Below are 23,472 nucleotides of genomic sequence, written 5' to 3'. Positions count from 1 at the left end.
GTTTCTCATTAAACTACAAGCACTAGTTTATAATTATCTCATATTTGAAGTAGTTGCAGGACTCACAAATTTAGATAACTTTTTTTCTCAACTTTCTCGTCAACAAAACAAAAGCTTAGGTTATTAAATCTGGATTATCTGACCGGTTGATTTAGGCTAAACTTAGTCAAAAACTCATCAATTTTGTTTTTTTTTTTAAATTAAAATAATATCAAACTATCTTATCAATGACTTAGACCTTATTCGGGATCAATCCGGGATATCATGTATAAAAACCATGCTTAAAACAGTATAAAGATAAGAAACTTGTATAACATTGCTTTCAGATTTAGCTGGAAAAATATTCGATGGGTGGGATCTGGTCCTGCTATGGGATGATGAAATTATTATTATTACAAAATTGCGTAACTTAAGGGGAAATAGATTCTTGCTTGTTTAAGTGGCTGTTAAGTGGGGACAAATGGTCACTTAAGTCCAAATTGATGATTAAGATTGGTTTTAATTTTATTAGCTAGAATCCAATGTCATTTTGGATTTCACTGTGCATCAAATTGATGGAAATCTTTATAGTAATAATTATAAATAATGTATATATAATAGATTGTGTTGTATACAAATGTTATTTCTAGTATTGTACGTATAAATATATTTTATGAACTATTTAAATGTATTTTATATATATATATATATATATATATATATATATATATATATATATATAAAAACCATAGTGAAGCTATTATGTCTATTTGGAAGTGTGTTTGCGGTTGCTTTTTAAAATATTTTTCATGCTAAAATACATAAAAATAATATTTTTTTTATTTTAAAAAAAATTATTTTTGAGATCAGCGCATTAAAATGATCCAAAACATAAAAAATTATTTTTTAAAAAAATAAAAAAAAAATTAAATTTTTGTGGAACACGGTTTGTATCGCGTTCCCAAACAGTCAGCAAAAATTAAGGTTTTATAAATTTTAAAATTACAGCTAAATTATAGAGAAGATCTTGTACTAAACTATAGAGATTTAATAAACTCTAAAGGTCAAATAATTGAATGTTGATAACCTACAAAACTGTTTTTGAATAATATGCTAAACCAACCAAACTAATAAAATCTAAATTGAATAAATATTTTATACCCAATTAAAAATTGAATATAAAAATAACAAGAAAAGTAAAAGAAAAAACTACCTAATTATAGCTAATCAATTAAATATACTCCTAAAATCTCAATCCAATAATCAAATTAAAAGTTATTTAATTGATTTAAACTTTATTATATATATATATATATATATATATATATATATGGAGAAATTAGAGGTGTTTTAAATGCAGAGGTGAAGTTCTGACTTGGCTGAGGAAGTGTTACAATTTATGCATCTCCTTTAAGTTATAAGAAAATATATAATTTGAAAAGGAAATATTTATATGGATAAGTGGGAGAATAAAGTAGTGGATTGAGGATGTAGATTTCGGGCATGTCTGTGAGTGTGGTTACGGTTATTTTTTAAAATGTTTTTTGTACCGAAATATATTAAAATAATTTTTTTTATTTTTTAAAAAATTATTTTTAAGATCAGCGCATCAAAATAATTCAAAAAATAAAAAAATTATTTTTTTTAAAATATGATTACAACCGCATTTCCAAATACTCTCTTTTTTTATCATATCATGCAAGGCTGTGATTAAGATCCAATTTCCATACTTTAGCAAGAGAAATTTGCGTTGTCATCTTTCTTTCTTTTTTGGTAAAATGATCTTTTAGAGCTGATTTGAGCATTAATTTACGCAATAGAAAGATTAAATGCAAAGCTGAGTGTACTTTGACGAGGCAATGTTTTTAGAACTAATAATTCTTATAAAATTATTATTTGGGTTTGTGTTCTAAGAATAATTATAAGAAAAAAGTATATACCTTTTTAAAATGTGAATATATTATCGATAATCAATTGAGTCCTAAATCTTTTGATTGTATCGATCTTGCCTCAAAACATAATCAATATTAGACAATATCACCCCTTCAAATATAATATATTAGGGGCTAAATTGTTAAAAGAAAAGGATATAGATACCCAGATATCGGGGAAACCCAGCGAAAAAATGAGCTGAAATTACTATTGATGGAGAGAAACCATTAGACTAAAATTAGCTGTGTAGAGAGAAATCCTAATAACAACAAGTAAATTTGTGATTTTGTTGTTGACCGGTAAAATTAAAGATACAGGCTTGTAGTTTTAAAATTTAACTTGAGGCAAAGTAAAAATTAAAGGTCGAGAGGGTTAATTTAAATTAATTTAATTTTTTTTAATGAAAAAAAGTTAATTAATTTCTCATTGGGTTTTTATTCATGCTGATCATGCACCTAGATTTTGATGGATTTAGACTTTAAACCAACGAGGTACTGTATCTGCATGTCAAGCCGGTGATAGACTAGCTAGGGTTTTAATTTCTTGTTCTCCTTCACAACCAGCAAGGAAGATTGTGGAAATAAATTGGACCAGAAAAAGCAGTTCATATAATTAGCATGGATTTTAGGTATTATTTGGTTGGTGATGTTACAGGTCAGTAAAGTTAATTCAAATTAATTTAATATTTTTTAAAAAAAGAATATATTGAATTTTTTATTGGATTTTTATCCATGTTGATCATGTCACGAATCAACCTAGATTTTGATCGGTCTAGACCTTGAATCAACGAGGTACCATATCCACATGTCAAGCCAGTGATAGACTAGCTAGGGTTATGATTTCTTGTTCTCCTTCGCAACCAGCAAGGAAGATTGTGGAAATAAATTGGACTAGAAAAAGCAGTTCATATAATTAGCAAGGATTTTAGGTATTATTTGGTTGTTGATGTTACAGGTTAGTAGAGTTAATTCAAATTAATTTAATATATTTTTAAAAAAATATATATTGAATTTCTTATTGGATTTTTATCCATGTTAATCATGTCACGAATCAACCTAGATTTTGATCAGTCTAGACCTTTAATCAATGAGGTACCATATCCACATGTCAAGCCAGTAATAGACTAGCTAGGGTTATAGTTTCTTGTTGTCCTTCGCAGCCAGCAAGGAAGATTGTGGAAATAAATTGGACTAGAAAAAGTAGCTAATATCATTAGCCAGGATTTTAGGTATTATTTGGATGGTGATGTTACTGGTCCATAGGGTTAATTCAAATTAATTTAATTTTTTTAAAATAAATTAATGAATTTCTTATTATGTTTTTATATATATTGATCGTGTCATGAATCAACCTAAATTTTAACCGGTCTAGACTTTAAATCAATGAGGTATCATATCCACGTGTTAAACCGGTGATAGACTAGCTAGGGTTATAGTCTCTTGTTCTCCTTCGCAGCCAGCAAGGAAGATTGTGGAAAAAGCAGTTCATATCATCAGCCAAGATTTTAGGTATCATTTGGATGGTGATGTCCAAGCGAATCATCTGTTGAAATCTCATTGGGCGTAATAAAATTGATGGTAAGTATGGAGTAATTGGATGCTATATTTTTCTCAAGTCAAAACAAATCAAATCATGTAGTTAGAGTCCTTTTGACAAAAACTCGCTAGAAACTGAATTTGTGTTCCAATTTCAAATGAAATAATGGAAGAGATTGAAAGATTTTTACCGAATGATTTTAAATCAATTACACACAGCATCAAGTATTGATTTAGCAGGAATCTCTAATCTAAAAACAGCACATCGCCCAGGAAAACATAACTTTTTTTATTTCACTTTGGTTTTTTTCTTAGCTTTTTTTTAATTTGATAGATTGTAAATTAATTTTGAATTTTTTTTTATAAAATTATCACAATTTTAAACAAATATTCAAATAATTGATTAGTGTTCTACTTTACGAGGGTTTAATTTTGTTATTATATAATTAAATAAAAAATATTTTCAACAACTTATTAATTTGGGTTGAGTTTATAATTCAAAGTACATGTTTAATAAATTAAATTGAGTTTACTTGCACATTTGATAAAATTATTGTGTTTAACAAGTCAAAAACTATTAGTCTTTTTAAATTTTATATCATCAAATTAAAATAATCTAAAAAATATAAAAATAATAAATTTTAACAAAACATTAAAAATTTAATAAAATATAATTAACATGGTGTTTCCAAACAAATTTTGCAGGGACACCAACCCCCGTTACAGAAGTGAAATCTGAAGAAGCTTCTTCACATTAGGCATAGAAAGACCTCATCTTGCAAAACCAAATAGTTAGGTGGAGTGAAAATCTTACCGTCATTGTCTCCACCTTTAGTAAAAAAGGAGTCGGGTTCTTGTTTCTTTCAACCAGGTGACAACACAGTAAAAAGTTGAATCAAATCTTTACTGCAGCTCAGAGAGAGAGAGAGAGATGAAACTTCCAACAAGTAAATTTGGTGCCAGTGGGGCCCTAGTTAGGACGTATGATTGATGGAATGTGTTTCTTTTTTTGGGGTTCCTATTAATGATCATTGCAAGGGGTCCCCCTTTACCAGCTGTCAATCAACAATCATAGGTTTTTATTAACTCGGATTGTTTTCGGATTTTAAAAATAATTTAAGAATTTTTTATTTTTTTCATTATAAATTAAATTTTTATTTTATATATTTATAAAAACAACACTTTAAAAATCAATAATTACTATTTTCTCAAAAATCCACCAATACTAATAGTCCTGTTTATTTTTGTATTTCAAAATATTTTAAAAAAAATTAAAAAAAAAAATTTATTAACTTTAAATTAATATATTTTTAATGTTTTCAAATTATTTTGATGTTCTGATCTAAAAAATAAGTTAAAAAAAAAAAACATTATTGGTATGCATTTTGACACGAAAAATTATTTGAAAAGCAACCGCAACCGCAACCATACTTTCAAACAAGTTTTGACCCTTCTCGATTCATTGATATAAACCTACCTAGAATTTTTTAAAAAAAATATTTAGGAATGAGATGAAAATTATATTTTTAAATTGTTTTGATGTGATAATATCAAAAATTATTTTTATATATATATATTTTTTTTTAAAAAAAAAAAAGCATTTTGAACCGTTATTACTACCACAATCTCAATCACGCTCTTATTTAGATACTAATCTAGCTAAATTTGAGGAAATCGATGGTTAACTAGGCTAAAATCAAGAAGTGATTTTTAGCTAAATTTGAGGAAATCGATGGTTAACTAGGCTAAAATCAAGAAGTGATTTTGTTCAAATCGATATTATTCCATTTAGGAGACCATTGTTATGCATCTTCCTTTCTCTTTATGTCTCTTTCCCTCATCTCGGAGCAGCACTTGGCTTTAACTTTAACTTCGGATGGTATATATAACCTTTGATGGAGGAGGGGAGGTGGAAAACAGAGGCCATCGAGCAGTACCATTTTGTTTCACCAAACATAACCATCTCAGCCCTCAGCTGGTGTTCCTTGCAGCACAACTGTTGAAGGGTACCCTAAAAGGTCTCAATGCAATTTTACTAAATAATAGTGAATAAAAATAAATACATGAAAAGGTCGTTTAATTTCCTAACAGGTCCGAGAGATTTCTCTTTTTTCTTTAATGGCTAGTGTTGGTACGTAGATGTCACTTTCAAATCCATCTCCCCCTCCAGGCTGTAACGAGTGGCTAGGGTAGGCAAGTTTCTAATCTTCTTAAATGGAACATGAATCCGAACACTACTTGTTTCACATGCAGCCATGGGGAGATTCATGCCAGAGAGGACAAGGCCACAAGCTTCATGTTTTATGTTCTCCATGGTATGATAGACTGACTACTACCTCTAATACCATGAAGGCTGCTGCCAAAGCACTCGTGGACGTCTGCTTTTGTTTTCGACAACTTAAAGGGCTTACGGAGTATAAACACTTTCTGTTTTTAAATTAATGTGAAAATCTAGGCTAACTTGTATATATCATGATTAATTTTTTAAATTTTAAAATTAATGACCATATAAATTTTTAATAACTTAAATTTATATAAGACTTGAATAAATAATTTTTTAAAAATAAATCTAAAATCTAATTATTCTCTATAAGTAAACACCTTCTTCTCTTGAAGATTGCCTCTTGACATCATCCAAACCAAACAAATAAAAGATCTAAGAGCGTGACTACATCTTTTTAGTTTCTTCAGATCTTTGCACAGGCCCCATTGTCCAGGCAACAGGGCCCACCATATCATTACACCAAAACATCCGAAAGTCCCATTTGAGTACAAAATAACAGTCTCCTTCCTTCTTCAATTCAACCCCTCGTTTTTGGGTAAGCAAGTTATTCCCATATAGCACGGCGTGTGTCCATGCGAGTCTCACGCATCGACATTGGTCTATATTGACGCTACAAGGAGGGGGGCAAGATAAACCTCTATGCGCGTAAACCATATTGACACAACATGAGCAAAGATTTAATTTCAATGCGCAACAACTAATTCAAGGATATACGCGACATATATATATATATACACATGTACGTGTAAACATGTGCCTACGTGTGAAGAAAACAGTGGGTACATATTTTTTTTTGGTAACTCAAGGTGTTCGAGTTAGTTTACGCGCACTACGATTAATCCTCGGATCCACTGAACATCCTACAAGCTTAATAAACAAATAAGGTATTGCGGAAGTGACATGCGTGCATGTTAAGACTTGAACCTAGGATGTAAAGATAAAAAAACCCTTGTCAGGACCGCTGGACTACAAGACTCGGTGTAAAAGGTTGGTACATATTAATATGCAAAGTAGGTGTGAATAAAAGAATATATTCTTCATTCATTCAACTGTTATGAACTGCAAGAATCTGAATGGAATACAAGGCCCAACAAGAGAGCCGAGAGGTTGGCCCTAACAAATGGGGTGTGTGCGCGTTATAAAATGGCAAAAACTAGCGGTACAAGCTATATAATAAATCACACGGGAGTTAGTAAAACGTACCACTTTCTAGATGTTGCATCGATCATAACCAGAGAACCAGGCTGAGGGTTCCGCGAGTTTTGACAATTCACCTTCACCATCTTCCACGTTATAAAACGGTTCAAACTCCTCTCTCCATCGTTCATCACCTTCGCTAAGAGGCTCGCCTGCATCATACTTTGGCATGTCACAATCATTGTGAGCAGGTCGTCTTGCTTCTTTGGGCAAACGAGACTCTGCCACTAGCTCCTTTAGAGAACTAATCTCGTCTTCATGTTTTCTCTTCAACTTATTAACATGTTTATTCGCCTTTACTGCTTCTTGCTCTGCCTCCATAGCTCGCCTCTGCCAGAAAATTTCTAGTTAAAGAGTGAATGTTGAATAATTGCTAAGAACTATAATCGAAGTTCATAATTTCAGGTTGAAACTCTATCCTGTCAAAAATGAGGGTTTTCAATTGGTACATGCGAACTATAACACAGGATAGCCTAATCTTATCTTGCACATTATTCAGCGTTGTCCAACAAATTCGAAACAGGGCATATCTAGCACATTAATATTCGCGGTACTGAGCAGCATTAATCAAAATATACCATGCTTCCCCTATAGGCTTCATGAAGCTTCTTCTCTATCTAGCTGAGCGACATGCACAGGTGTTGACAAACCCATTATTGATGAGTTAATTGTAAAGGAAGCTAATCTAAAACTGATTTCATTTGTTAAAAATTATGTGATAAATTCACAATGTTGAAGAGACAATGATATGAGATTTGCGTTCCAGCTCCAAAAGAAAACCAAGATTAAGTAAATGAATATACTGAAAAAGTAATTGCACAATGCAATAGAGTAGAAGGTACTTGAGTGAGCAAAATGAAGAACTGATTTAGCTGATGATCATAATTAATTCGAGAGGTTTGCATGCAACATTTCTGGTGTTTGGGGCATTTTGAATGTGAAATTTCCTTTTATCTTAAAACAGTTTGACTTATCATTTAGCAAAACAGCAATTGGAATTGCTTGACCATGTAAGACACGTTATGTAGAGGTGATAAGCCCAGAAAAGGTAATAAGACTATTTGAAGGGCCTTCCTTTACTTGTTTCCTAAGCACGTGAAATGAAACTTTCAGACTAAAAAAGATGCATATCATGGAACGATAAGAAAAATGATCTTAACAAAGAACACAATAGGGTATCATGATTTGGCACTGACCTCGGCAACAGCAGCAGCTTCTTCTGCTTCTTTCAACCTCGCAAGCAATTCACCTGCTGCTTGTACAGCTTCAGCAGTGTCCCTCAGTTGAGCCTGAAGTCCCCTGCTTTCATCTCTAAAATATCGCCTCTCCTTTTCTCTTTCAGCTTTCAATGCAGAAATTTCAGCAGCAAGAGCATTTATGAACTTGGATTCGGCGCCCCTAACTCCAGCTTTAGAAGCTGCTTTCTTGACATCTTCTATTCCTTCCTGTATCCGCCTGTGCCTTGCAAGTAATTGAATGTGTTTCTCCTCAAGATCTGCATACTGTTCAAGCATGCGTGCATGTCCCTCCATGGCCATTTGCATCGCTTCCTTCAGCTCTTCTGCACATCTCTTCTCTGTACCCAATTCCTGCTTCAATTTTTCAGCTAACGCCCTGCTAGCATCAAGTTCAGCTCTCAATTCTTCAGCAAGAGAAATCCACTTGCTCTCAGCATCCATCCAGCGTGTTCTCTCCATTTCAAGTTTCTCCTCCGGACTCTCCTCAGATGATTCCTGGATTGTGTTAAGAAGGGGAGCCAAACTGGGCTCACACGAGTAGGTCAATTTCAGCAGTGAATTCCTTTTTAGAGCAGATGGGGATGAAGAGTCTGTATAGTATTGTAACTGGCTTCTTAAATCTTGAATCTCTTCCAACAAGACTTCCCTTTCACCCAAATCACAGAAGTTTCGATAATGTTCTAGCTCATCCTGTACTCTTTTCAGCTCAATATTTATCTTTGAAACTTCAGGATGATTCTCATATTTCTCCTTCAAAAGCTGTATATAAAAAATTAGATATATATTAAAACTAATAAGCACATATGAAAATCTGAGTAAAACAGCCATACCTTGTGCTCGTGCATGAGTGCTGCGAACTCTTCCTCCATGAAATCCTTAGTAGATAAAACACCATCCATGAGGCTCTCAAGCCGAAGAATTTTGTCTTCCCTTGTCTGCCCTATTATGGAATTGCATTCCCTCTCATGCTTGTATTGTTGAACCTGTAAACAATGACCACAAAATCATTTCGACAGTAAGAAAATAACAAACTACATTGCTGTTGTCCAAAGTGGTAACCTACCAGACGGTTGAGCTGTGTTATCTCATAAGCTTGTTTGCCACAAAACTCTTCCAGGGCCATTTCTCTCCTGATTGCTCCTGCCAATACCTTCTCCACTGCCTGTGTGTTGACAAATAATCAAACATGATGCAGTTGGTACGCAAAAATAGGGAAGCACAACCATTAAAACCAAAGCATCAAGATGAAGCCACCAAACGTACTTTAGGAACTTGCGTTTTGGGTTTGTCAATAGACTCTGAGCCAACAATGGGTACTAGCTGTAGGTTTGAGCTGTCATCGACGGGTACTAGCTGTAGGTTTGAGCTGTCATCGACATCTTTCACCTCTAACTGCATTTTGGTCTTGCAATTCGCACACAAGAATACTCTTCTTGATGTCTCATCATCTTGAGGAAAAGTTTGCACACCCACATCAACGAGCGGAATCAGGTTAGATTCTGCAGGTTTACAGGCAAACCTGAATGACAATTGCCTAAATACAGAACTCTTGCGATGACTATCAATAATTTCCAAGCCACGGTGAAGGCTCGCCGCTAAATGTTCAGTTGGTGCAAGACAACTCTTACTGGTTTGAGCAGTTAGAGCAACAGAAGAGTTGGATTTTGCAAAAGAAATACGCAAGTTCTCTGATCCTGGCTTGCTTTCATCTTTGGAATCTTTCTGGGAAGCAGTTAACATTGATGAAGTCCGCAAACTTTTCCTGCTGCTGCTGATTCTAGGCGAAACACTTGGAGTTGGAGATTTAAGAACAGGAGAAACTTCAGAAGGAACTATACTGAGGCTAGAAGGAGACACACAATTCACTGTCTCATTTTGAGAACCATTGGGTTCACCTGTGGCAGCAATGCCAGTGGAATTTCCATTTTCAGAACCAGAAGTAGTGCATGAGGACCCAAACACCACCATTTCGTTTGGTGATTCTTCTGTTATCAATTTACTGGCAGAGGAACTAAGAAACCTTTTCTCCTCAACTGGATCCTCGCAGGATTCTGCATCAGTTGTGTCAATAAGTAAATCAACTGGACTTTCTAGTATTTGTAAGAGTGAAACTCTCATTTAAATCTGTAAATTCATGACAAATTTTAGCATCAACGTTAAAAAAACCTGAAGTGTTTCTAGCAGGTTTAGCAAAACTCGAAATCAGAATTTCATGATTCTCAGCTTGTTCAGATATTGCTTCTTCCATGTCAACATCTGTATCCTCGGTCCCTTTTTCGATGATAGATCTACCTTCATCAACATAATTCTCATCTGCAGAGCCTGCTGGTCCCAGGCCTACTTGAATGCAGAGCTTTTCAACAGCTTCCTCATCAATTTCCATCATCTCATCACCATCTTCATCTACTTGAGGTAATAGAGGACGCGGATGGATGAGACTTTTCAGTATATTCAAACTTTTACGGGGATCCCAACCTGTTGGATTGTTGCTATTTGCTTTCACTCGGTGCAATTCATCCTATTGCATTTATCCAAAGTCATGTATTTGCTTAACTTCTCAGCTATTAAAACAAGAATATTAATAATTGAGAATGAGAGTTTACCCTTAGCTGCCGTATTACTTCTCGCAAGTGATTCACATCATCCTCCACCTCTTCATTAACAATGGCCTTATTCTTGATTGCCTTAGCACGCTGTGCAAATCGCAATGTACTGAAAGTTTCACTCTTACAACTGCATTTTTTATTAACATGAACTTCCATTATGAGAGCGAAGAAGAAAAGAGTGCTTTAAGACAGCAGTGTCTGCATTGTTTACCTTTGTGCTGGAGAAATAGCACACACCATTGCTAGTTTGGCATTGCCACCAAGTGATTCCTGTAATAAAAACGTCAACCTGGAGTCTCGGTAAGGTATATGCCTTTGCTTTCCTGTTTGAGAAATCTCAGCAAGAATGTTTATCAAGTACCTGCAAATATAATAATTCATCACAATTGGAGGAAATGTCTCTCTTGATGCATGGTTAGAGGAACAAGTTCATTAGAAATTGCATCTTTGAAGTAGCTCAAACTCGTTTTTGAAAATACATCATAGAACAGAAGGCAAACAAAAATTTTATCATCTATGTTGAACCTCATATGTGTATGAGATGATTCTACCATGAATTTGACTCTATGACAGGCTCCTCCCTACATCTATCATTCCTGAACTCCAAGATTCCCATATTTAAGTATTCTGCATTCAGCTCTTAACTTCTAATAGCTTATCAGGGGGAGAAAGAAGAAGAAGAAGAAGAAGCTCTAAAACTTCTACCTCCAGACCATCCTACATTATTCTTTTAATTCTACAGTGAACGTCCTTTTGTTTTATAAACATAAAAATCCTGGTTGAGGTTTCGACAAAGCAAATCTTCATTTTCATTAATTTCTCAATATCAAGGGTGTACAATGAGAGAAAATGCTCCTAATGCTAACTATTGTCACCCCAATTTAAATGACATCTTGCACTTTGTCAATTTAATCATTTGCTTCAAAACCAGCGAGTTTAGTTGTGAATTTGCTACAAATAAACTATCACAATTTCAGAATTTTTAAAAATCATAGAACTGGGGAGTATAGACTTTAAACCAAACCAAATGACACCTCCTTTCTTATAGTCATATTACTAAATCCTCATGTTGATTTGCTTTGGTTCATTTGTCTTAAGATAATTTAATTTGGATGATCCATAGTTCTACACCGGCATTACGTTCAGCTTTTTCTTGAACGTTCATATGTACTAATAAGATCTCATTTATTTTATTGAGCTCATTCTTTATCATGCACCAAAACTCTCCCATCATATGTATATGCTTGACATGGTAGCATAACAACAAATAATTGAAGAGAGTTGATTTTGCCTTTTTTGTAGGTAAATTAACTTCAGACAACTGTTCAGAGGTAGTATATGCATATATCATTACAATTCAAAGTTGTAGTATTATATTAAAAGCTCAGACAAGTGCCAGATTATTTTATGTTTTACTTTTCAGATAAACTCGATATCATAAATGTTGTAATATCAGACCTAAATAAAAATCAGAAGATTTATTTTTTGACAACAATGTTATTTTTTGGAGTTACACTAATTTTACAACAACTTGAAACTTGGCAAAAAAAAAAAAAAGGAATGAAAGTGATAGCTAATATATGACCATACCCGAGCTGTGACAGAGATCGGTTAATATTCCCTGCTTCCTTCAACCGTTCCCCAACAGTGCCAGTTGACTTCTGTCTCTCTGATCCAGCTAGATCAACAAGATTTATTCTGCTTGTTTTCAAGCTACTCATTCCATCTGCCATGCTCTATAAGATAACATTTTACTTTAGAATCCCTCTGGCAGAAAATGTAAAACTTCACAATATCAACAAAGAAGAAACATGTTCAATAATTTACAATTTTTTGTTCATAATGCTACTTTATGTTCTAATTGCTATATTCATGAGCAAATATTGTAACCAAACTTCACAATATCCCAACTTGCACAGCTAGCAAATCTTTTTTGGAGGAAAAATAAAGTTTGAATCCCACCAACAGAATCAGAACCTCTATCAAAAAGGAAAAAACCAAGAAAAAGAATAGAATTCTGACAACATACTTCATTCCATAGGATGAAGAATAAATAGCATAGATGCATACATGAGTAGTGAAAGTACTACCTTGCATCGAGATTCAATAACACAGGTGAAAACACTATGTGAACGGGAACTCTCTGCATTTATGCTGGTGGCGCCAGTCCTCCTATTGGATAGTCCCTGCGTAGTTTATTTCACAACCATAAACACAATGCTAGAGTTCATTTTGAAAATTAAAATTTCAAACTAGGAAGAAGTTTAAAAGGAAAATAAAAAATGAAACAAGAATGAGGTAATCCCATCCTTAAATATAAGACTGAAAGCAGGTGATTAAGGTAAATAACAAACAGAGACTGCAATAAGAGTGTGTATCCTGCTTCAAGGGATATGCAACACAAAATTAATAGTTGATATTGATGGCTAGTCTTGCATGTGCACTGTAGGAGCAACTCCATCAACAATCTACCTCTAGATTCCTTTTTAGAATGATAAAGCAAACCGAAAACCCAACTTCGTTTTTAATACAAGCATTTTACTAAACGTCAACTATTTTCCAATCTTCATTACTCTCTTTTAATATCGTTTCTCCACAAATGCAGACTTCCCTGCATAAGACTGCAATAATAATACAACTACATTCTGAAACTTTTAAAGCCTCATACATGAGATTTTGAAATTACATGATGTAATTTATAGATTTTAATCATTTTTTACTTTTCTACTTTTCACCCTAGGATATGATTTAAAAGGTGAAGATGGTTTTCACCCTTCTACAAAGAGTTGAAAAATTGAACCAGGTTTGGAACGTGAAAACCACCATGCAACAACATTTTGGAACTTTTAAAGCTTCATACACGAGATTTTAAAATTACATGATGTGGTGTAGATTTCAATCATTTTTTACTTTTCTACTTTTCACCCTAGGATATGATTTAAAAGGTGAAGATGGTTTTCACCCTTCTACAAAGAGTTGAAAAATTGAACCAGGTTTGGAACGTGAAAACCACCATGCAACAACATTTTGGAACTTTTAAAGCTTCATACACGAGATTTTAAAATTACATGATGTGGTGTAGATTTCAATCATTTTTCACTTTTTTGTTTTTCACCCTAGGATAAAAGTTGAAGATGGTTTTCACCCTCTCCTAGAGAGAGTTGAAAAATTGAACCAGGTTTGGAACATGAAAACCACTATGCAACAACATTTTGAAACTTTTAAAGTCTCATACACGAGATTTTAAAATTACATGATGTAGTCTATTGATTTCAATCAATTTTTACTTTTCTGTTTTTCACCCTAAGATATAATTTAAAAGGTGAAGATGGTTTTCACCCTCCTAGAAAAAGTTGAAAAATTGAACCAGGTTTAGAACGTGAAAAACAACCATGTAACAACATTCTGAAACTTTTTAAACTTCATACACGAGATTTTAAAATTACATGATGTAGTCTATAGATTTCAATCATTTTTTACTTTTCTCTTTTTCACCCTAGGATATAATTTAAAAGGTGAAGATGGTTTTCACCCTCCTAGAAAAAGTTGAAAAATTGAACTAGATTGGAACGTGAAAAACAACCATGCTTAGACCATTCCCTTCCATCATTTATGCTCTAGAACAGAAGGAACACAAGAGCTGTCCTTGCTCCAGCCATATTTTCATCTCCTTCCAGGAAAGCAAAAGAAATCATAAGAGTTCATTGCTGGTCAAGAAACTCTCTAAAGAGAAACAAATAGAGGAAAAGCATCTGCAGAAAGACCCCCTACCTTTTACAACCTAAACTACCAACAAATCTTCTGTTTGCTACGGTGTAAAATGAGGTAACCTCAACATGTTTTTTCCATGGGAGCATTGAAACTTGTATCTGAGAACTATTAAGCCGCAATCAATATTTGTGAACTTCATATAAATTTGTGCAAGAGCAGTGATTATAACAGCAAGTTTATGTTCAGTGCACGGTAGAAAGTAGTCTAAACAACATGTTCAGATATTTTACTTCATGGGCACTCTCATTATTCATCATAGCAAAAGAAAATTGAAACCAAACCTTTATCAGGAGTTGAGTCACATGAGCAGTGATTATAACAGCAAGTTTATGTTCAGTGCAAGGTAGAAAGTAGTCTAAACAACATGTTCAAATATTTTACTTCATGGGCACTCTCATTATTCTTCATAGCAAAAGAAAATTGAAACCAAACCTTTATCAGGAGTTGAGTCACATCTTTCATTGTAAATACGTACTCCTCTCTGAGATTTTCAACATAAACACCAGTTTGCATGTCTTCTCTTATCTGGAAAAGAAACCAGACCGACAATCTAAGAAAACCATTTTTAATTCTATCAAGGACAGAGTAGGATGCAAAATTGTCCTGTTTACCTGAAGGTTTCTTTGACCTGGATCCAGCAAATCTGTTATTTGTTCATTATAGATCTGCAAAAAAAAGTTTAATTATCAAGTGGTGTAAAATGCACGGTTAAAGAGCCAAGTGTGTACCAAAAGGAGCATTTAGAATTACTTAACCTCGAGAAAAGAGCAGCGGCACTGATACTTAAGTTGTTTGTCAGTATGTTTAATTTGCTCCTGCAAAGGAAAGGAAAGGAAAGATGAGTGTTGACGGTGATAATCTTCAACATAAGACAATCTTCAATCAGCTTGAGTGTGTAAAGAATCAAGCTTCACCTCATTTATACGATCAAAAAGTCGCTGAAAGACTCGGGGGGTCAAGCCTTGTTGATCACTTGATAAATTTTCACTTGATAAAGCATTGGCTGGGCCCCACATTGTGAATGTCTTTCCACTCCCTGTCTGAACAGTACAATTTCAAGAGTATAAAGAAGAGTTGGAAACATCATCTTGTGCAATATAAAAGAAAAGGTAGGAACTAACAAAACTGATTGGGAAGCTACCTGTCCATAGGCAAATACAGAACTGTTAAACCCAGCAAGACAATTCTCCACAAGAGGGGCTCCTACAAGTTGGAACATGTCTAGCTGTGGAAAACAAGAATGAATAAAACTTAAATGAGTATTATTTAATTACCATGATCATCAATCAGTACACTGCAAAGGAACACATAGATAGAAATCATGCCTGAGTGGCCCCTGTATCTGCTACAGAGTCAAAAGTGAAGGTCTGTCCATTGATTGCCAACGAACTGTTAGACATTTTCTGAACTATCGTCTCTCCTTCCTCCTCGTCATCCCTTTTCAATGGCCGCATTCGCACTATTACCTGAAATATTGTAACACTAAGTTACCGAAAACTGTTTAATCTCAAATTCAACATGTAACCCGAGAAAATAAAAAGGCTAAAGCCTAGTGATCCTAATGCAAATGTTCTTACTCTTTCTTTGGCTAATAACAGATCGAAGTTCCAATCCAATCTGTTCCTTCATCTTATCAGTAACCAACACGATTTGAAAGTGAATTGAAGCCGTTTCTCATCAGCCCAAAATTTGAAAATAAGTGGAATCAAACAATAGAATGCTCAGATTTATCATCACAAATACTTTAAGATCACAATCCAGAAATAGAAAGCTAAAATTCAATTTAGTGGAATCAAGAAAACTAGGATTTATAATATTTAAAACTGAACTAAAATTTCCTCGTTGTTTAAACAGAAAATTAGAAAAAAAATATCAATTCAATTTCAGTTGCTAAAATTTTCTCAGAAACCAAAAAGAAAAAACTAGGCTCTATTTATTCAGGAAAATAATAATAACAACAACAACAATAAGCATAACATACCTTGACGCCAGAATCGGAGAGCGAGTTCTCCGGCGAGGTCTCCATGCTGAGCTTGCGCTTGAGAGGATTTGAAGACGGAGGCCGAGGAGGCAAGGGACTCTTCAACTTAGCGGAGGCAGGGGACGGCAAATGCTTTAGATCGGAAGTAATAGAGTTCGGATCTGGAGGCGGAGCGTTCTCTTTAGACGATTTGGTCCTCCGCGATGGCGACGGCGAGGGTTTCGTCTTGTGAGAACTAGGGATTGGGGACTGCTCATTATGCGCTGCTGCTTCTCTCAAGATCGGGTTTCTTGGTAGCATAAAGTGCTTCATGGTTAGCTACAGAGTTTTCTAGAGAGAGAGAGAGAGAGAGAGAGAGTGAGTGAGTGGATTATGATTTCTGTAGACAGAGCGAGAGAGAGAGAGAGTAGGGTTTGGGCAGGATAGCGAGAGAGTAGGAGGAAGAGAGACAAGAAGGGAGCGTAGAGAGAGAAATGTAGCCGTTAGAGAAGTAGGAGTTTGAATTTCTTTTTTCTAGTTTTTAATTTTTTATAAGAGAAGGGGAGAGGGGCATGGCGATTTTTGAATTTTGTTGCATCTGAGGTGGCGGGGATCCTGTGCATACAAGTGTAGCTTATTATTACTGTTTGTACGGTTGAGATGGTGTCCCAGCCATGATTTTTTTTTTCTTTATCAATGTATTCATATCTTACCATTGTGTCTCATATTAGTTTATGTGAATATGAATGATAATTTTATCTAAATGGATACTGAACCAAGTGGGTATAAAAATTTTATACTAAGATAAAAGTTTAGGGAGGGTTTGGGTAAAATTTAAAAATAAAATATCAGTTTTAGATTGGGTATGGATATTAATCTATTCGTCATGATCTAAAACTTAACTCAAAATAAATAAATAACTTTAAAATTTTTAAAAAGTAAATATATATCAAGCTAATTATATATTAACAAATTTTAAATTAAAGCATTCAAGTTTGTACTTGGATTCATGTTATGATTACCCGATAAAATACTTGAAACCTTGATCAAATTAAATTTGGATAATTATTTTGTATTTGAATTAGAGTGTGAATAATGTAAGACTTAACAATAGGTATTCATTATCATTTCTAGATATAAATAAAAATAAAAATTAGAAATGTATAAAAATATTATAATATAGCTTTTGAAAAATTTTCAAGTTTACTATAAATAAAACTTGATCAAATTTTGATAGAAATTAAAATACTTATTTTGAATTTATTTCAAAATCAATTGATAATGTAATAAATGTTTGAAGAAAAAAGGAGTTACATCTAAAAACATGTAAAATTAATAATGTTTGTATTCCCGTGGATTCATTAAAAACATATATTAGTTATTCAGATCAATTATATTTAAAATAATTGTGTTATTGTTTGTAAACATAAGAATATGTAAGTCCGCAAGGGATAAGAATTAGATTCAATTAACACTGAGGGATGTGGCCCAACGGTGGAAGAGACTTGTTCCCTTTCACTGCACATGAGTTTGAACCTCATTGTGTACGCCTATCACCCCCGCGGTGCCTTACATGCTCATTGGGCTTGCAGAATGTTCAGTGGGCTCTGGGGATTAGTTATGGTACGCATAAGCTGACCCGGACACCTCGGTTAAAAAAAAAAAAAAGAATTAGATTCAATTAAGTTTTTTTTTTAAAAAAAAAAAACTATCATTTTCATCACTAGAGAATTTGAGATTCCCCTCTTCTTAAGATAAAATTACATTTTCTAGTTTTAGGAAATGTATGTGTGTTCATTATGATATATAGTGCTTTTCAAAAATATTTTTGAATTAAAATAATTATTTTATATTAAACTATTAAAATCATAAAAAAAAAACACTCTAAAAAACACTACTTTATTGTTTTATAGGTGAAAAAATAATTTTAAAAATATATTGAAAAGCATATTGTCACATATTGTCTAGCGAAAACAAACACATTTCCTACAAATGTTAAATTTCCTAGGATTTAATATTTTTAAAGATTTAACATTCTATTGCCTAGATAGACAAAATAGACAGTATTTTTTGATATCTCAAAGAGTACTTGATACAGAGAATGTAAGAAGTCTTTGTACTAAACACGCTATAATCTGACTTTACCTCTAAAAAAAGCCATATTCAAGGGTGTTTAAAAATATAATAGTGATTATTTTTCAAAGTATTTTTTTTAAAATATATATATTAAAATAATATTATTTTTTTTATTTTTAAAAAATTATTTCTGACATCGATATATCAAAATAATTTAAAAAAATAAATAAAATAATTTAAAGTAAAGAAAAAAATAAAAATATATATTATTTTTTAAAAAACACTTTTAAAATGTAAAAACAAGTAAACCCTTAACAACTAGAAGATAAAAATAACTCTCCACTTGATAATTTATTTTTCAATCAAGATGAAACTCAACAATGTACAATTGCAACTAATAAAACAAAAGGAATTTTTTAGCATACATGAGACACGAGATGGCATACCCGAGCGCTGTCGCGGGCTTATAAAACAAATATATTTAATAATGTTATAATTGTGAACCAGCTCTGAATAAGTAATAAAAACTAAAGGTATGATTAAGTCAATATTTCATTATGAAAAAAAAAAAGTTGTGTTGGTGATAAAAAAAACTTAGAGACTGCACAAAATGATTTGTAGCAATCCACAGTATTTTGTGAAAAAAGATATAATGTTTTTCCCCATATGATTTAGCTTTTCTGTTAATAAAAAGAAAAACAAATTATGAAGCTACATTCTCTACCAACTTAATAATAACAAAAAATCAACAAAGATAATTTTGGAAGGAAAAAAAACCCATGAGAAAAAACGTTATAGCAATTGACAATGTTTTGTAAAGAACACTATAGTACTTTCCCCAATAAAATTAACAAAGATAATTTTAGAAAAAATCATATAAAAAAAAAGCATTTAGAGAACTATTGTAGCAATTCACAATATTTTGTGAGAAAAAACTACAACGCTTTCCCCATATGATTTAGCTTTATTTTAATTATAATTCTTAACCAACTCAATTTAAAAAAACAATTGACAAAGATAATGTTGGAAAAAATCATAAAAAACCATGTGGAAAAACACTGTAACAATTCACAGTGTTTTAAAGAAAAAAAATTACAAAGCTAAATTCTCAATTAGCTTATTATTAAAAAAAATAAAATTGACAGAGATAATTTTAGAAAAAAAAATATAACAAAAAAAAAAACCATGTTGGGAACATTGTAGCAGTTCACAGTATTTTGTGATGAAAGCTACAGTACTTCCTCACATGATTAAGCTTTATTACAAAGTTAAATTCTAACCAATTCAATATTAACAAAATAAAATTGACAAAGATAATTTTAGAAAAAAAATATTAAAAAAAAAGAAAACACAAAAGAAACTATATATATATATATATATATATATATATATATATATATATATATATATATATATAAAACCATGCAAGGAAAAACATTAGCAATCCATAGTGTTTTGTTATGAAAGTTACAGCATTTTCCTCACATAATTTAGCCTTACTTATATTTACTTGTAATTGCAATTCTTAACCTACTCAATATTTAAAAAATAAAATTGACAAAAATAATTTTAGGAAAAAACTAAAAAAAAAACCTGTGGGAAAAAACACTCTAGCAATCAATGGTAAATTGCAAGGACAGCTACAATGCTTTCCCTGCATATTGTAACTGTAATTCTTAACCAGCTAAGTATTAAAAAATAAGATCGACAAAGATAATTTTGGAAAAAAAAAAAACCATGTGGAGAAACATTATAGGAATCAACAATGTTTTAAAGAAAAAAATTACAAAACTAAATTTTCAATCAGCTCAGTATTAAAAAAATAAAATCGACAAATATAATTTTAAAAAACCATGTAGAAAAACACCGTAGCAATCCAAGTAACATGTGAGGAAAGTTACAATATTTTCCTCACATATTTTAGTTTTATGTATAATAAAATAGAAAAACCTTGTGGGAAAACACTGTAGTAATCTACAATATTTTAAAAGAAAAAAAATTATAAAGTTAAATTTTTAACTAGCTCAATATTAGAAAATTAAAATTAACAAAGATAATATTGGGGAAAAAAAAAGAAGGAAAAGCACTATAATAATCCACAGTAACATGTGAAGAAAGCTACAGTACTTTCCTTACATGTTTTAACTTTATGTATAATGGTTTTTTTTTTATTTGAAATTATTATCTCTAACTATATAGGATAAACGATATTAAACTCAAGTTCAATTAAAAAGAAAAAATCCAACCGAATTTGTAAACCGAAACAAATTGGGATACTGTAGCAAATAGATAAACCATTTTAACCTTGTAAAAAGGCAAAATAAAAAGAAATAAATTACAAAACTTAATTTTTAATTACATCAATATTAAAAAAAATAAACAAATTTTTTTAATAAAAAATTAAAAAAAGTGACAAAATAAATGAAAAGGTGACAAAAAAAAAAAGAATGCAATAGTAATCGTGCATGGACGTGGGTGAATAGTAAATTCCTCACGCCCTTTAACTTATTACTTAATAAAAGGAAACTACTCATGCAAGTTACATAGCCAAGAAGAGCAGTAAGCATGCCACTCGGAGGAGAGTCCAAAAATCCAACAAAATGGTCCTTAAAAGCTACAATCTTAGCAAGATAGCCTGCTCTGTCTTTGCTTTTTTTTTTTTCTTTCTTTCTTTTTTTTTTTTTTTTTTATAGAAAACACTAGATAAAGATTCTTCGCTAGTTGGGCTTTTTTCTTAATATAAAAAAATAATATTCAAATACTGCTACTGTGTTTTAAATAAGAAAGAAAGATAAATGACTCGAGTTATCAGTTCCATCTAATAAAATGGTTTTATTTAGTTGTATGAATTCAATTATACTAATAAAAGCTTTATTGAAGAAAAAAAATTGAAGATTGAGGCTTAATTGTAAAAAAATATATATATATTGAAGATTAGGGTGAATCTGTAAAATCTATAAGTTGCAAGACTTAATTGAACTTTGGATTGGCCTTTCTATGCAATCAGGGGCTTAATTGAGAGAATTAAAAGGTTCAATAACAAAATCTCAAGATCAAGGACCATTTTATAAAAGGCATTGAAATTTGAGAATCCAATTGAATAAGACAATGGGTGAAATTGTAAAAATTTCAAAAGATCAAGGTTGGTTAGGGCTCAATTGTAAAGGTTCAGTGACTAGATTGAAAGAGGTTGTAACCATTATTCACCTTCTTTTTTCTTTCAAAAACCAAAATCTGGTTTAACTTCTTTAAACCCTTCTTTCTCCTTTATCTCTACATCACTACAAACAAAATTCTCACACCCTCTACCCTATCATCCATTCTTCCAGGGGTGATGAAAATAATCAAAAAAATAATTAAATTGAGAAAAAAAAATTGAATTATAAAAAAACCAATTAAACTAATTAGAATATTTTAAAAAATATTTAGTTTGATTTCATAAACATAAAATCAAAAAACCAAACCAAACTAAAAAAATAAAAAAAACTGAACTGAAAAAACCGAACCAAACCGGAACCAAACCCATTAGAAAGCCCAAAAAAACCCAAAAAAAATATATAATTTTTGGTTTTTAATATAAAATAATTGAATCGAACTGCACCAAAATCGAACTAAACCAAAACCGATCAGTTAGGTTTTGGTTTTTAATATAAAATAACCAAACTGAACTAAAATTGATCGGTTTGAACCGGTTTTAATTTTATTTTTTATATTTTACAAATTTTTAATTTGATTATTATTATAGATAAAAATCAAACTGAATTGAAAATATTCACCCGCTGTTATATCCTTTCAAAACATTCACCCCTTATTGTACCAAAACCAGCTACAAATACTGTCTTAAAAATTCTACCACTCTGCTTCCTTTGTCAAAACAGCCTTATGTACTCACTTGCCGGCTGCAGAGTTAGATCAATTTGGATTTTCGGGACTGTCTAGGAAGTTTAACTTGTGTTTTTAAAAATTTTAAATTTTTTTTATTAAAAATTAATTTTTTAAAAATGTTTTTGAATCATTTTAATCATATAATAAGAGTTTGAAACTAAAAAGTTTGCTTCATTTATTATATCAGATTTGAGCCTTATGATTACTCATATACATGATCATTAATTTTAGGGCCCGTGAAATTAGTTAAGGTATATGCAAGCTGGCCGAATATAAAAAAAGAAAAATACTACCCTTCAGTTTCCAAACTCTAGCAGCCATCATCATCAAATTACCGGCCCTCGAAACCATCTGAGCTAGCCATCAGGAACTAATCCTCCCAAACTTTCAGCCATAAACACAAGCCTCCCTCTCAAGTTACAGTCACCCTAGAACACCAAGAAATATTCAAACGAAAACTTGTTTCACCTTTCATCTTCTTCTCCCGGTATCAAGACAGTAACTTTTCTCAAGGTCATCCATTTTACTCACACGCCATCAAGTTCACAGAAAGATAAGTGCCTTGGTCCTTTCTAGAGTATATATATGGCGTACTGGCTACCTTCATCACGAACCTCAACGATGTTCATATAAAGGTCTAATGGTGGTCCAAAGTTGTTGCTGCAGTAACATGTGATGGTGATTTAGTTTTGGTTTGGATAGCAACAGTTAAAAACACACCAAGTTATGGAAGACATTGGTATTAGAGAGTTTTTGTTTGTGTGTTGGTTCTGGTTTTGAAGCAAACCTCATAAAAAAAAACTGTTTGGTAAATGAGGAAATATATTACTGTTTATGAAATCTAGTATAATTTATGTTTAAAATACAGGGTAGTGAAAGGTAGTTTGAAACTGCTTCTTCGTTGTTGTTTGGTACCTCACCCGCAATCATAAATTTTCTTGTTTGGTTAGGTAAGAAACACAACTTTTTTTGGTAGGACCCACCATTTTATTAAGGTTGCACCGCAGGT

The 23,472-nt window shown here is 32.1% G+C and overlaps 1 protein-coding gene across 4 annotated transcripts; it reads right to left on the bottom strand.

The window, feature by feature from the left end:
* Positions 1-6,747: 6,747 nt before the first annotated feature.
* Positions 6,748-17,026, bottom strand: LOC118043797 (kinesin-like protein KIN-12B). Of its 4 annotated transcripts, none has more exons than XM_073407783.1 (18): positions 16,524-17,026; positions 15,868-16,008; positions 15,684-15,767; positions 15,457-15,582; positions 15,298-15,357; positions 15,154-15,207; positions 14,975-15,067; positions 12,862-12,957; positions 12,362-12,507; positions 10,983-11,132; positions 10,769-10,898; positions 10,332-10,683; positions 9,429-10,216; positions 9,229-9,327; positions 8,996-9,148; positions 8,124-8,924; positions 6,934-7,257; positions 6,748-6,843 (listed from the first exon to the last, which is right to left on the bottom strand). In XM_073407783.1, exons 1-17 carry the CDS (start codon positions 16,833-16,835, stop codon positions 6,940-6,942), a joined length of 3,903 nt encoding a protein of 1,300 aa, XP_073263884.1. In that variant the 5' UTR covers positions 16,836-17,026; the 3' UTR covers positions 6,748-6,843; positions 6,934-6,939. The 4 variants fall into 4 exon arrangements, with proteins under 4 accessions (XP_073263884.1, XP_073263885.1, XP_034907765.1 ...); XM_073407784.1 differs by having other exon boundaries at positions 6,748-6,799; XM_035051874.2 differs by having other exon boundaries at positions 6,748-7,257.
* Between the last annotated feature and the right edge of the window lie 6,446 nt (positions 17,027-23,472).

This window comes from Populus alba, chromosome 2 (assembly GCF_005239225.2).
Source record: "Populus alba chromosome 2, ASM523922v2, whole genome shotgun sequence".
Lineage (NCBI taxonomy): Eukaryota > Viridiplantae > Streptophyta > Magnoliopsida > Malpighiales > Salicaceae > Populus > Populus alba.
This window is presented reverse-complemented; position numbering and strand designations above follow the sequence as displayed.

What these genes read in the sequence shown, in the direction of transcription:
- LOC118043797 (XM_035051874.2), bottom strand. Translation starts at nt 16,835, where the DNA reads ATGAAGCACTTTATGCTACCAAGAAACCCGATCTTGAGAGAAGCAGCA. An exon ending in TTTTTGATCGTATAAATGAG is followed by an intron (nt 15,358 to 15,456) that starts GTGAAGCTTGAT and finishes TTTCCTTTGCAG; the next exon opens with GAGCAAATTAAACATACTGA. An exon ending in AAGTAATACGGCAGCTAAGG is followed by an intron (nt 10,684 to 10,768) that starts GTAAACTCTCAT and finishes TAAATGCAATAG; the next exon opens with GATGAATTGCACCGAGTGAA.